Source organism: Tenrec ecaudatus, chromosome 4 (genome assembly GCF_050624435.1).
Source record: "Tenrec ecaudatus isolate mTenEca1 chromosome 4, mTenEca1.hap1, whole genome shotgun sequence".
Taxonomy (NCBI): domain Eukaryota; kingdom Metazoa; phylum Chordata; class Mammalia; order Afrosoricida; family Tenrecidae; genus Tenrec; species Tenrec ecaudatus.
In genome coordinates, this window is record NC_134533.1 from 53495115 (window position 1) to 53511136 (window position 16022).

Here is a 16022-nt window from a genome sequence, read left to right on the forward strand (position 1 = left end):
GATTGATTTCCCCTTTCTCCCCCACCCTCCCCTAATCCTCCTGGTATCTCTACTCTCAGTGTTGGCCCTGAGGGGTTTATCTTTCCTGGATGCTCTGTGTTGCAGGCTCTTATCTGTAGCAGTGTGCATGTTCTGGTCTAATCCAATTTGTAAGGTAGAATTGAAGTCATGATAGTGGGGGGAAGTAAGCACGAAAGAACTAGAGGAAAGTTGTGCGTTTCATTAGTGCTACACTGCACCCTGACTGGCTCTTCTCTTCCCTGTGACCCCTCCCCTCTGTGAGGGCATGTCCAATTGTCTACAGATGGGCATTGGGTCTCTACTCCATGTTCCTCCCCCACCTCTTTCACGTTGGGTATGATTTTGTTCTGGTTCTTAGATGCCTGACACCTGATCCCCTTGACACCTCATGATCACACAGGCTGGTGTGCTTCATCCATGTGGCCTTTGATGCTTCTCAGCTAGGTGGCCGTTTGTTTATCTTCAAGCCTGTAAGACCCCAGACACTATATCTTTTGGTAGCAGGCCATCATCAGGTTTTTTCACACTTGCTTATGCACCCATTTTGTCTTTGGCGATCCTGTCAGGAAGGTGAGCATCAGATTAAGAACTTAGATGTTTTAAGAGGGAGAACATGCACATACCAAGTAATCCTGAAAGGTATTGTTGATGAAGTGATATTCAGTTGGGCCTTAAAAAAGATTAATAGATTTTTAAAATATATTTTGTGAGAACAGCTTAAAAGTGAGTCATTTCAACCAAAAAGATAAGGCTCAGAGACTACATAGTTCAATTTGTGTATTATAGGAACAGGATATGAATGAAGTAACCAGAATAGTAAGAATCATTAAGGAAGTTGTGGAAAATATGATTGGATTAGATCATAGCAAACTTTCATGTAAGACCAAAGACTATTCCAGAGTTCAGGCTTGGAATGATTAAAGACCAAAATGCTGGGTACAGATGACTGAGGGATTAACAGTGCTAGATTTTATTTTTTGTAGAGTTATTACTGTTTCAGTTAGGGCTTTGGTTACAGAGTTGGATTGATTTTTGAATAGGCTATTTGCTCTCTTTTTCTCATGAACTGATCATTTTTAGTTTTGATTTTGTAAAGCTCAAGAAGAGAGCACTTTCTCCCACAAATGTGAATATCAAACATTCTAGCAGAAATGGCTGCCAAGTTAAAAAAAGAAAAGGGAGCTCGTAAGGAATTTGTCTTTTATTGTTGGATTTTTCATCACAAAAACTTTCGGTGGTTTGTCCTCACTATATAATCCATTCCAATCCCTGAACTTTTCGCATTGTTTTATTATTCACTTAATTCTGAATTGAGAATGTTCCAATTTTAAAGGAAGTTTACACTTAAAATTTGTACCAAATTAAGTAATTTTACATAGTCAAAATACCTCTAAATGTACTCTGTTCTTTGGTTATGCTCAGGTGATGACTGTATCTCCTTAAATGTTGCAAATAAATTTTGACCAAATATATACCTAGCTTTTGAAGGGACTATCAGAATATTTGTATGCATTTATACATATAGAAAGTAACCAGTGTTAAAATAGCTTCTCTTATTTAAAAGAACCAACTCCTTTTGTGACCCTGGAACCTAAATTGATAAATAGAACTTTTGATATATTTAGAGAAGTCCCAGTTGGGCCTGATCCCTTCAATTTCTTAAAACAGAGCTAGTCTTTTAATTTAATTTTACTGTTACATTTTTGAAGCATTCATTTGAGGACTTATTTATTTATTTATTTATTTAAAATCATTTTATTAGGGGCTCATACAACTCTTACCACAATCCATACATCCATCCATTGTGTAAAGCACATTTGTATATTCATTGCCCTCATTATTCTCAAAATATTTGCTCTCCACTTAAGCCCCTGGCATAATGTTCTCATTTTCCCCCTCCCTCCCCGCTCCCCACTCCGCCCTCCTTCATAAAGCCTTGATAATTTATAAATTTTTTTGTCATATCTTGCCCTGTCTGACGTCTCCCTTCACCCACTTTTCTGTTGTCCATCACCCAGGGAGGAGGTCACATGTAGATCCTTGTAATCTGTTCCCCCTTTCCAACCCACCCTCCTTCTCCCCTCCCAGTATCGCCATTCACACCAGTGGTCCTGGAGGGATCATCTGTCCTGGATTTCCTGTGTTTCCAGTTCCTATCTGTACCAGTGTACATCCTCTGGTCTAGCCAGACTTGCAAGGCAGAATTGGGATCGTGATAGTTGGGGGGAGGAAGCATTTAGGAACTAGAGGAAAGTTCTTACTGACAAAGTATAGCCTGTTTCTGCTTTTGAGCAAGTAAAACCAATGAATTTTAAATAAGGCTTAATTGTCTTTACTATTATAAATATAGAAGTCAATAATTTTTAACCTTTTACTAATGATTGATATTGCTTCCATATTTTTATTCATATTTTCATTGAAATGTGTTTATGCTGTGCTGCTATGTAGCTGTTTGGGAATCTTTCACTTTTTAAATAAAAACATTTTATTACTGTTGTTTTAGAAAGATCCAATTGGGACCAGTAGTTTGCCAACTGGAAGTTCTCTTCTACAAGAAATTGAAGTACAAAATGAGGAGGTGGCAGCTTTTTGTCAATCAATTACAAAGTAAGGAATTTTTATTTATAAATTATAGTGCATGTGTAAATATTTTAATATTGTGTTAAATCTGTAATTGTAAAATGTTTCTTATTTTTCTCCCTGTTACTAAAACTCTGAAGCAGGTAGTTAATTTGTACTTTGAACCTGTAGCCCTAACTTGAATTTTTGAGTATTTAGAAGAAAAAATTGAGGTTAGACAGCCTGGGTGTGTGTTTTCACCACAATAAAACAAAAGGGAAGAAAAAATTGAAGTTAACTGAACTTCTGATAGTTTATTAACCATTAAAAATATTCCATATTTTTAAAATGTGTCTTAGGGAAACCTAATTTTGTGTCCTTAAAACATTTTCATAAACTTTTGTGTTGTTTTGTTTTCTTTAAAAAATAATGTATTTTATTTTAGGTGAACATTTACCCAGCAAATTAAGCTCACATTTAACAAGTTTTATACAAATCTGGTTAAAATTTCCACAGTGTGTCAAAACTCTTGTTTCCATTTTGCTTGTTCGGTTTCTGCTGATCTTGTTTCCCTGCCTGTCCTTGCCATTTCATCTTTGCTTTTGGGTAATGTTGACCGTTTGGTCTCATTTAGTAGATTGTGTAGTGAAGCACATTACCCATGGATGATAATGTTTCTTTCATAAGCCAATTTGGCTGAACTGTGACCTGGAAGAGTGACTTCAGTTCCAGGTCCCACGGGTTCATTTAGTCTGTATTCATCTAGTAAAGAGTCACCATTAAAAATTTTTTTCATTAGTAAATCATTTTATCAGGGCTCTTAAAGCTCTTATACCAATCCATACATCAGTTGCATCAAATACATTGGTACATATGTTGCCATCATCATTTTCAAAACATTTTCTTTCTGCTTGAGCCCTTGGTATTAGCTCCTCTTTTTTCCCATCCCTCATGGAGCCCTGATAAATTATAAATTGTTAATATTTTCATATCTTACACCCTCCACTGTTTCCCTTTGCCCATGTTTCTGTTGTTTAGTTCTTTTGGGGGTGGGGGTGATTTATACATCGATCATTTTGGTCAGTTCCCTATTTCTCTCCCATTATAGTTCCTGATGGGTTTCTCTGTCCTCAATTGCGTGTGTCGAGAGCTCTATCTGTACCAGTGTACATGCTCCAGTGTAGCTGGATTTTTAAGGCAGGACTGGGGTCAGGATAGTGGGGGAGAGGACCTGTTAAAATACTAGAGCAGTTATTGTCAACCTTCCTAATGCAGTGACCTTTTCATACAGTTCCTCATGTGGTGGTGACCCTCAACCATAACATTATTTTCATTGCTACTTCATAACTGTAATTTTACTACTGTTATGAGTTATAATGTAAATATCTGATATGCAGGCTATATTTTCATTGTTATAAATTGAACATAATTAAAGCATAGTGATTAATCACAAAACAATATATAATTATATATTGTGAAATATTTCTAATTACAAATAAATGAAATTTTGTCTTGAAGCATGGTGTAGCATGGGTAACAGTCAGATGTGGGTGTATCTGCATGTGGGTGGACTCGCCTGGAGATGCATAGAGGAGCAGTGTCTAGGGTCGCAGTTCTTAAGACAATAAGAAATAGTGTTTTCTGATGGTCTTAGGCAACCCCTGTGAAAGGGTCATTGGATCCCCCAAAGGGGTCACAACCCACAGGTTGAGAACTGCTGCACTAGAGGAATGTTGTATGTTCCATCGTGCTATGCTGCACTCTGGCTGACTTGTTCCTTCCTTGTTACCTTTCTCTGAGGGACTGTCCAATTGTCTACAGATGGGCTTTGGGTCTCCTCACAGACCCCCATCATTTGCATCAATATATTTGTTTTGGGTCTTCTGACACTTTTTACATTTTTTTTTTTAGGAACTTGAGGGTTTTTTTTTAACTTTTGTTGTGAATTGGATAAGAGTTTACAGATTTTTTCCATTCAGCAGTTCATACACATTTTGTTTCATATAATTGATTGTAATGCCCACAATGAAACATCACTTACCCTACCTCTTAGCCTACCTTTTCCCTGCATTTTCTGTGTCCATTTCTCCTTTCTTCCTAGCCTTTCTGAACTTTGTCCTTGAGTAAATGCTACTCTTTTAATCTCTAATGGTTGATTATTCTAAGGTATGCATACCTCTCTAATGTTAATGCACCCCTTATAGGTTGGTTGCAAATTGAGGCTTGGGGGCCAGTACATTGCCAGACCTGATGTGTGACTAAGGGCTATAGTCTCAGGGTTCCATGAGTGAGTAGTAAGTAGTAAGCCTGTTCTTTATAGAATTTTTAGTTTTGTTCCATATTTTCCCCCACTCTATACAGGGCCTTGTAATGTGCTCTCTTTCAGAGCAGTTGATAGTTATAACTGGAAATGTGAATTTTGTTCTACATTTAACTTCCATTCTATCCAGGGTTTTCTATTCTATCCCTGGTCTATCCCTAGTGATAGCCAGGCCACCATCTAGTTCTTCAGGTCTCAGGCTAGAAGAGCCCATGGTTTATGTGGGTGATTAGCTCTCTAGTCTAATTTCTTCTTTGAAGACTTTGGCTTCCTCCTTTCTCTTTTGCTTTAAATTGATAGAAACCAGTGGTTGTATCTTAGATGGCCACCTGTAAGCTTTTAAGACCCTAGGTAATAGTACTCAACAAACTAAGAAATAGAATACTATTTTTATAAGCTATATTATGCGAGTTGACTGAGTTGTCCCATGAAAAATGGTCCTAAGCTTTTTAACCCAGGAAGCCAGTCTCTCAAGAACTACCTAGGAAGTTTAGGAAGTGCCCCTTACGGTGCTTTATTTTATATATGAGTGTAATATGCAACACAAACATATGCCTACAGGATTACACATACTCACTTTTGCTTTCTAATACATACGTGTATGTACCTTTGTAACCACTCATATTTTTTGTTTTTAATTACTGTTGTAAAATTATATATGTTCTATCATTCACTAAAATTACTTATTTGTACATCGTAATGTCCTCATTTGCCTTTGTCAAGTTGTGCAGACTGCACCAATAGTGAGAATTGCCTCCCTATCACCAAAAATAGCAAGTGACTACTATCTAGATTGTGGTTTCCCCTCTTCCTCCTTCCCATCCTTGGTTTTCATCAAAAACTGTTGCTTTTTGTTCATATGCGTATTCTTGATTTTCAATGCCGTGAACTTTATGGCATTCGAAATATAGACCTACTCATTTATACGATGAAATTATAATAGTCAAGATTTAGAAGAAAATGCATTTTTTTAAGAACTAGAAAAATACGTTTCTAGAATATTCCCCCAGGTTTTTTTCTTATTTTGACTATCCCCCATTCCTTCTCTTCCAGTCTTAGAGGACCAAAATAGTCTTCTTTTATAGATACTGGAACTCAGAGTTAGCAATCTAATCTCTAAAGGTTTACTCACTTAGTCAACAACTGGGCCAAGTCTTCTTTCCTTTGAGTTAAGTGTGTTTTATTTCCATTATATCACTTAATTACTCAAGTTATAAGTGCTAAAATCCTTCTTGGTCTAGCTCAAATTAAGAAGGGGCATGTATTGACTCACAAATTCATACAGCAGAAAGAAGATGGGGCAGAGGTTGATGGCAGAGCAGTACAATAACTCACATACAGTGAGGTATTCATCTCTTCTACCTTCAAACTCCCCTTTTCCACTTCCTTTCCATTTCCCTTTCCCTTTGTTCTCACTACCTTTTCTCCATTCATTTCTTCTAATGTATATGGAGCTTTTGAAGGCAGGCACAGAGCTGCTGATATTTTAGACTGCATATTCTAATTATGTTGTCAGCAAAGAAGAAAGGGCGACCTTCTAGGTCAGCACCACATAGAAAAAAAATTCCCTTAAAAGATAGGTATTAGCTTGACTGGAGCCAAAGGAATGAGGTCTCTTATCAAAAGAGAAAATAAGTCCCCACTGAAGGGTCTGTTCTGAATCCAGCCTTTTTCCCAGTGTGGTCTGTTCAAGCATATTATGGTTCGGAAGACTCCCAGATGATGGACATCATTTTATTGCTAAAGGATTTAGACATTAATATTTAGCTAGATTTTCCCATAGGTTTCTAAATTTACTTGATTTACTGTCCCTTTTCAGGGAAAACAAACAAAAAAACCCCACTACTCAGCTCACCTCTCTGACAATTAAAAGCTTTTGTACTTTAGTCCATATTCCAAGAGAAAGCCCACTGTATTGTTCCAGCACCACAATCCCTTGTCCCTTTCGTCCCAGGAATGCTGTCTACTTTGAGAAACACTGTTCTAGACAATTGCTAATGAATTTTTAAAACATTGCCTTCATTACGTTACTTTTTAGCTAACATTGCTCTTTATAATACCTTAGGAAAAAGGGGGGGGGGTGATCATTAGAGCCATTTTTTCCCTCATAAAATTACTTAGGTGTTTTCACTGAGGTTTTTCTGTGGGCCAAGATGTTTGAAATGCAGGGACATTTAGCTGACTTAATATTGTGAAGTGCATTTATTAAGACGACCTATGCCTATTTTTTAGGTGTATTCTGGTTAACAGATTAGAAATGTTACCTTCTATTTAAGAAATAATCTAGTTTGCTTTCATTTACTGTATATACTCGTGGATAAGCCGAGTTTTTCAGCACAAAAAATGTGCTGAAAAACTGGGGTTCAGTTTATACACAGATCAGTGGTATCCCAGTGAGGTGTAACATCTCGCCGGGGCCCCCAAGGAAGCGGGATGAGTGCCCGTTAACTCTCAGGTGATTGCCGTTTCTCTGCTGTTCATTCAAAGCCCCACTGACACTGCAGGGCTTTGAATGTTTGTTTACTCACATCTAACCAATCAGAGCCGACCTATGACATGTATCTTTGAATAAGCCTTTTAAAGACCGTGTGCGAAGGATGTGGCATGAATGGATGTCATCTGGTCAAGCCAGACTAAGTAAAGGAAGAAATCTCATGAAGCCTGACATAGAGTTAATAGCAAAGTGGGTTTGAGATGCATGGGAAGACATTCCAGATGACATGATGGAACGAGCCTTCCAGAAATGTAGTATTAGTAATGCTATGGATGGCAGTGAAGACTGCGCTTTGTATGAAAATGACAGCAGTGATGGTGAGGACAGCATCTATGATGACCTCACACCAGCTGAAGCTCTGCATTGGGATAGGGATGATGATGAGGAATCCAGTTTTGAAGGATTTTACCTCTTTACATTTTAGCTTGGTTGCTGATTGAGCTCAGGGAATAGTACTCTTAAGGTATCATTGTGGATACCTTATTGTTTTTGTTGAACTTATTTTCCACTTACTGTGTTGGTTTATTAATGTTAAATGACGTGTCCTTTTATTTATGTTTTTATTTAAAATAAATATTTAAATACATTACCCCACTGATGTCTCATTTTTTAGTAATTTTATTTTCATTTGTTTTGATTACTGAAACTCACCAATAGCTTCTGCATTTCCCACCTAGGCTTATACTTAAGTCAATCAGTTTTTCTGGTTTCCCAGGTAATAATTAGGTACCTGGGCTTATACTCAGGTCAGCTTACATTCGAGTATATAGGGTAGTTTCTTTCATCTTCTCTCCCACGTCAGACCTGTACCATTTTTAATGGTCTGGAAGGGACTGTTGTGTGTAAGCTGCGTGAGTTGAGAAAGCGGACTCTGTGATCTGCTCTTTTTTGTTTTCCATTTCATTCTTAGAACTTTTTCTGAAAACACTGCCACTGAGTGAAAATGATTTTTTATATATAAGTAAGTTGAATAGTATTGCTACAAAAATAATGAAACTTGAAGTTACTGTTTCCCAACATACACCCTCCATCTAGAATTATATATGTTTGAACACTCTCTCTTCCCTGAAGAATTCTACACAGTTGGCTATATATACATCATATCAAAACAAACTGGCATCCTCAGAGGACTTAAACTGTGTTCTTTTGAAGTGTGTGTGTGTTTTCTTTTGAGTGTTAGGAATGGAAAACAAAACAAAAACAACAACAACTCTGAAAATGTGGAGTAGGATTTCCCAATGAAACTCTTTTAGTACAGCCCTTAGTATCCTTGAAGACGAGCGAGAGCATGGCTGTGATGGAAAGAAAAAAATCCTTGGCACAGATTTCCTGGCCTTTTCTCCATTACAGTTTCCAGTTTACATAAAACTTTTTACTATGTCCTATAATAGTTTCATATCCTTTGAGAAAATCTACCAAGATTGCCCTTTGAGAGCTCCTAAAACTGTCACTATAACCTTCTGAGCCTCTAGCCACCCTGTCTTGAATTGAAGTGGCCCACAGAACCCATTGGGGGCCACAATTTTTAGTATACATTTGTAAGGTACCTTAACAAGACTGAGACGGTGCACCAACAACATGCTTGGCTGCTAACTGGAAGGTAGGAAGTCTGAGTTCACCTAGAGGCACCTTGGAAGAAAAGCCTGCAATCTATGGTACTTCTGAAAAATCAGCTATTAAAACTCTCTCGAGCAGAGTTTTGTTTGGCCATGTATGGGGCTCCCATGAGTCAGAATCAGTTCCGTGGCAATTGGTTGTTGGCATATGCATGTGTATTTGTTATATGTGTGTTATTGCATGCTAATACAGTATGAAATAAAAATGGGCTAAACATGGGAAGAGTTGCTTATTTTATTTCCATAATGGTGTATGAGTGCAGCAAGTATTTATCAGAGCTGAGGTAATAGAGATGTTTTGTAAGCTGGGCTCCGGGCTTCTCAGTTCTCCTGTGTTCATGGAGATAGGATTCAGGAGAAATCCTTGAGGAAATCAGTAGCTCTGCCTATTTTTGTCCAGCATGATCCATTTTGCATTGGTTTTTAAAACAAATGTTTTGCAAATTAGAGAACTAATGTTTTTCTTTTTGAAATCTAAATTTATACATTTTATTTTTTAAATTCAGTTATGCAATAATAGTGACAGATTGTCAAGATGCTATTTATTTATAGGTAAACTTCTGCCTGACAGATTTAAGGTTTTGTCTTAGTTCTGGGCCATATCTTCTATTTTATTTTGTATCTGTGAAATTAGAGAGTGGAGTATAGATATTCTCTAACATCTTTCAGTTTAAGATTTTACAATACTGTAATTCAAGACATTTTACTATTACAGTGTCTCTCTGGTTGTCATTTCTTGTTTTTTTTCTTTTCACATTTATCATGATTATAAGAGCTTCTTGTGCCTACCAGCTACAAATACAGAGAAAGTTCTCTGTGTAGGAATGGCAAATACCAGTAGAAGTTTATGCCACTTTATTTGTGGACCCTAAGATAAGATAGCCTTTTTGGTTTCTTTATATCTGATTTAGATCCCACTGATAGTATTTTGACTCCAATTATTTTCTGTTTTTCAGGGCTTCATCTATACATTTAGTTATAAAAATCGTTGACTACTCTTTCCTATAAAATAGTGTTATTTCCATTAAAAGCTTTTGAAAGCCCACATTTTAATCTCAGATCGTGTTTTTACATGAGTTGGCTTTGGTTCTACAGAACTTAATTTGATTGAGCGGAGAGTGGCAAAATAAATCTTAAAGGATTTTAGTATATGTGCACATAGAGACACTGCATTTTACAGACTTTAGCTCTTATTAAACACATAAATAATGCTAGATTTGGAAGTTTTTTTTTCGCTGTTGGTGATAAATTAAAATTTTAGAGAAAATTTAAATTCAAGTTAATTAAAAAATCCTCTGTAGGTAATTATGTAAGAATAGCAAACTTCATTTCTTTTTCTTGAAATGAGCCCTTTCTGTATCTGCTTAATCCCATGAATTTCTTAAACTCAATTCTTGATGTTTCCAAAGTTTTAAGAATCACTTTGAGGGAATTAGACCTTGAAGGTACTGAAAACCGTGTTGCTCTTAAAACCATGAACAGCTTCACACACAATTCTTGTTCTTTCGTAAGTTCTAGAAATCACTCTGAGGGAGGTCATACAAGCCTAGTAGCTCTGTCAAAATTCACTGTTTATGTTTAATTCATTGTTTCAAACATAATGTAAGTTGAAGGTCTTTATGTAGGATTATTTAAAAGTAGTATCAGAGAAAGCAAATAATTTCCAGGCTTCGCTGTCTATTGTTACTGATTCCTTTAAAAGGTACCATTATATGTAAATATACTGTGTGATAAGAGAAAAATGTCTGAATTTGAGAACTTCATTTGATAACAGATCCAGTATGTTCTTGGTCAATGTTGATAATGTAATCAAAGATACTCAGGCAATCCTTAATCTCTTCTTTTTCCTTTGGCTCCTTGTACTTAAAAAGGCAAATGATGACGTTTGGCATTTCGACATGGATTTATTCATTGCGGTTCTCACGAGCCTCTCTAGAACTGGATAAAAACAGAATTGAATGGCTGTCAGCGTGCAAAGCTTTTGTTCAAGGTTCTCAAGTGCCCCTATTAAAATGAACTTAATTTCTTGTAAACAGATTGAGGACCAACTTTCCATATAACAATCACAGCACAAATCCAGGTTATTTGTTAAGTCCAGTCACAGTGCAGCGGAACATACGTGGAGAAAATGCAAGTGTGAAGGTCTCCATTGAAATCGAAGGATTCCAACTACCAGTTACTTTTACATGTGATGGTATGTTTAAAGTTACCAAACATCTGTTTTGCTCTAACTCAGTATATAAATATTCAAAATGTTAATATTGTTTTTAATAAACCAACTAACTGTATGTTATCCTTACAAGCATCCTTTTTAAAATTGTCATTCGATAGATGGTTTTCTAGTTTGGACAAGTGGGAAAATAGGACTACCTTGATAACTAGCTACACAGCTCCTAAAAAGTACTGAGTAGCATTTGGTAATTGTACTGTACTCTTGGCAGAGGTCCAAAAGCATTAGATGCAAAAGAATGTTTTAATTCTTTATTTTTTTCAATTTATGGCAAGAAGGACCTTTGTTTATAAAGAGCTGTTAGCTTCTCCAAGGAGAAGCTGATTCTTCTTTGACTTCTTTCTTCCAAGCTTGGTGAGTGTATCCTTTCTAGGAATATGTTTCAAAATATGTCAGGAAAGTTTTATTTTTCTTTAAAACTGTTTTACTTCAGAGCTTATTGCACTTCATGTATAGAAAAAGTGCTTCTACAAAGCCATAGAGACCTTCATTAGATAAAAATGTGAAGTTACTGTTTTTCAATATAGCCTCCATCCAAGGCTATCTTTTTCTGAAGGTGGTATTTCTAGTTTTCTAACCCTTACTGAAGAATTCTACACTGTTTGATAAACTACAAAGACAACACAAGCAAGAAGTGATGCCGTGGAGTTGGTTTTGACTCATATGTACTCTAAAGGCCAGCTTAGAACTGCCCTGATGGTGTTGACATCCTATGAGAGACTCAGATTTTTTTTTCATTAAAATTTTCTTTGAGTTTGGGGAACAAAAGGATATTTAAAGAAGCAAGATTAGGGTTATATGGTAAAGGTAAGGTTTCCCATCAAAAATTCAGAGGAAAACCCTTGGTCCCTCGAAAAATGAGCAGGTACATTGTTGTGATGGTAAATGCTCCTCCTTGGAAACTTCTCTGGCTTTTCTTCACCAATGCCTTGTTATGTTTTCTTCAAACTACTTCATAATAAGCCCTAGTGATCATCCTGTGTCCTTTAAGATTACCCCTTTGGCATTTCCCCCAAAGTCACCCTAAACTTGAATTTAGGTGGCCCAGCTGATCCCCTTGGAATCCATTGTTTTGATTGGACCTTTATGAAGGCATTCTATCAAGATTTTTGACTTACCTTTTGGGTTAGACCAGGTTGTCTAGACAAGCAACATCAGTGACATTCATGCACAAGAAAGAGATATTATCAACAAGTGATCTTTAAAAGAAGGCATCTCAGCCCAAGTCCAACTGAAGCCCACAAGTCAGGACCCTCTACAGACTCACTAGCTGCAGGCTTGTTGTTCAGGAAGGTGATACTGAGTGCAGGAAGATCACTGGCCAGTGGGAGCTGTCTCATGGAACCAAGGTCAATAGAAACGTGGCAAGCCAATCTGACGGTTGGCTGGCCCATATGGAGCCATCCCTGGAGGCAAAGCCCTGCTAGGCAAGGAAGATGAAGTTGCAAAGACAGGGAGAGGGAGGAGGGGAAGGAGAAGAGAGAGCAAGAGAGAAAAGTTTCCAGTTTCTTCTAAGAAGGCCTCAACCCCAAGGAAGCATCATTAGGCTGTGACCTGAACCTGTGACCAGGTTCGACTTTACCCCTACACTTTCATAAAAATTCACTTGGCACAAAATCTTATGCCACACCGTTGTATTTTATTTTAATAGAATTCCAACAGTGAAATAATGTCCTGTATTTTCACAGTACTTGGCTCTAGATTTTATTTAATTTTGTACCTTTTAAGACCCTTTGAAAAACAATTGGAAACATAAAAGATTTTGGCTGTCTACAATGATCACGCTTTAATTTCTAAATGAAGAATTATTCTTTTTAAACATACACTAAAATGGACTTATGAACTCATAGATATATAAGCATAGGCCTAGGAAGACATTAGTCACTGAAAAAAGGTAGTAAGGACCTTTATTGAAATAAGCATACCCGGTAAGTAAGCATTGGTAACTGATTTGTATCATAGCTTTACTTATTTTATCGAAATCTGACTAATCTAAAAAAATTTTTTAAATGCCTATTGTTTATTTTAGAAAAGCCATGAGTTTTTATAGTGTGCACCTTTTCTAAAAAATGTAGCCACGTTATAGTGGGAGTAGTTACGTGCTCAAACGTAAATCTTGCCTTCCATGTGACTACTCAGAGATGCAGTCGTTATAGTAGGTGAGTAGGGTTAATGCCTTTCCTGCACAGCTTTGATGAGGTTGGAATACAATGAGCCGCCCTTTGAAACTTGAACAAAGTAGCACTAAATGTTGCAGTAGAATAAAGGGTTTTCATTCTTCATCTGTTGTAATCTTAGTATCCAGCTAGTGCTAACAATGATAAACAGCACTGTAGACTTGCTGTGGGAGAAAGATGAAGCTGTCTACTCCCCTGAAGATGTATATACAGCCTTGGAAATCCACAGAGGCGGTTCTGCTCTATCCCACAGAGTTACGATGAGTCGGAATCAGCTTAGTGGCAGTGAGTTTGATTGTGTTTTGGTATACTTTTGCTGTGTTTTTTATTCATGGTTTGATATTTTGCTAGGCAAATATAAAAACTTAGAGGATTTATTATTTTTCCTCACAATATGCTATAAATTAACGTTTTCTAGACAGTTAAGTGTTCGCCTTTTAAAGGTAGCAGTAGTCAGTAGATGACTTTCTTAGCTTGGCTGTACACCATCCAGTACTGTAGCCACGACCCACACTTGGCTACTGAACACTTGAAATGTGACCATCTGAATTGAGATTGTTATGAGTGTAAAATACTCACTGAATAGTTCAAAAAGAGAATGTTAAATACCACATTAATATTTCATATTGGTTATATGTTGAAGTGATAATATTTTGGATATGTTCAATTAGACATGGGTATAAAACTGCTTAACGTATTTCAGTGTGGAAACAGGAAATTTTAAATTATATATTGGTGTGCATTTGTCACTCATGTATTTCTGTTGTATAATGCCCTTGTGTAATACAATATAAATAAGTATGCTTTGGAGTGAAATGAGCAAAACAAAAGTGAAGATTAACTCTTTTACAGTGAGTTCTACTGTCGAAATCATCATAATGCAAGCCCTTTGCTGGGTGCACGATGATTTGAATCAAGTAGATGTTGGCAGCTATGTTCTGAAAGTTTGTGGGCAAGAGGAAGTGCTGCAGAAGTAAGTTGATCCATTTAACTACTGAATAATAACTTTGGATCCATTTCTAATGACTTGCACAAAATATTTTTCAAGTTAACTTTTAAGTCCAAAATGACATTGAGTCCTATTTAATTGGTTCATTGATTCTAAAAACTTGTATTCAGACATACTGTGTCTTAGGCATTGTGCTATGGTGGAAAGGTTTCAGGGATAAGTAATATGCATGGTAGACAAGTGGCTAATACAGCTAATTCAAAGTCACATACACATCATTACAACTGGTAGCATGCACTGTTGTTTTAGAGTCAGCTGTAATTTACTTAGTTCCCTGAATATCATTACATTATATTAATCTTTCCTTTTAAAACATTCAGAAATTCTTTTGAGGGGATTTAAATATGTTTTATTTCATTTAAATGTATGTTTTACACATCTTTTGTTAATGAAGTGATTTGTTAGGTTTAGCATTTAGTCTAGTTTTGCTACAGCTGCCATTCTTCTGTCTTACTTAAAATGCCTGCCTTATTCTTTTTCCCTTGTCTTCATCTGCAGTGTTTTCTTCTTCCTTTGATTCGTTTCATAAAACGTATTCCTTTGTTTATCTGTTCATCTTGGTTATAAGATTGCTTCTGTATTTTGCCATTTTCTTCTCTCTTTTTTTACTTTTTTTCTTCTCTTTCTGACACAAATATAATTTATATTTGACTCACCTCTGTAATTGATAGCTTGAGTAGAATAATATTGATGAATAATTAATGTATTCTTAACAGTAATCACTCCCTTGGAAGTCACGAATATATTCAAAACTGTCGAAAATGGGATACAGAGATTAAACTACAACTTTTGACCTTCAGTGCAATGTGTCAAAATCTGGCCCGGACAGTAAGTTGACCTTGTAATTAAAGTACATTTAGTCAAATGTGTATTATTTGTCTCTGTGATAGTGTTATTCAGAAATAATTCTGCTGATTAGCCAACTTGCATTTTCATACTTTCTAAGATTTCTAGGGTAATGAGATATGAGCCCCGTCCTTCCCAGGAGCCTTTCATGCAGCAGGGAGAGGGAGATTTCCAATCATTGAGGTGTAGGTTTCATGATACTCAGCCTAGAACCAATTTGAAAATTGAAATGGAGAAATTAAAAGTTTGTTTAATACAAGAGTTATTTCTGGGGCCAGTCAAAAGGAGAAGAAAATACTTAGAATGTTAAATATGGGTAGCAGAAATAAAGATCCATATCGACCATTGCCCCAAACTGAAAGAATACATTTTTCTTTTTTTTTAAGAATACATTTTTCATGAAGTAAAAGCCAATTCTCTATTTTAAAAATACAGTAATATTTTTTGATTAGTCAAAATAGAATGCAGGAAATGAAGTTATTGTGAAGTTACATACTTTTGATGAGTTTATAAATAAAATTTTAATGAACTCTAAAGAGAATTAGCCTTCATTTGGTAGCATTTTGGATGGGAAAAGACCATTCATTGATTCTTTTACTTTTCTTTCTTGAGGTGATTCTCCGTAAGATAGAGAATAGAAATTTGATTTTCTATTTCAACTTGAATGTAAATTTCACAAATGGCAGTACATTTTTAGTAATCAATCTTTGACAACTTTTCCATTTCTTTAGGAAAAATTGCCTAGTCATG

At 36.2% G+C, this 16022-nt stretch overlaps 1 protein-coding gene across 1 annotated transcript in view; it reads left to right on the forward strand.

Annotated features, from left to right (window-relative positions):
• Window positions 1-16022, forward strand: part of PIK3C2A (phosphatidylinositol-4-phosphate 3-kinase catalytic subunit type 2 alpha) — a 109024-nt gene that overhangs the window by 37040 nt on the left and 55962 nt on the right. The window contains exons 3-6 of the mRNA XM_075546005.1: window positions 2525-2628; window positions 11047-11204; window positions 14270-14390; window positions 15143-15254. Coding sequence (XP_075402120.1) covers window positions 2525-2628; window positions 11047-11204; window positions 14270-14390; window positions 15143-15254 — 495 coding nt within the window. The remainder of the gene's footprint in view (window positions 1-2524; window positions 2629-11046; window positions 11205-14269; window positions 14391-15142; window positions 15255-16022) is intronic.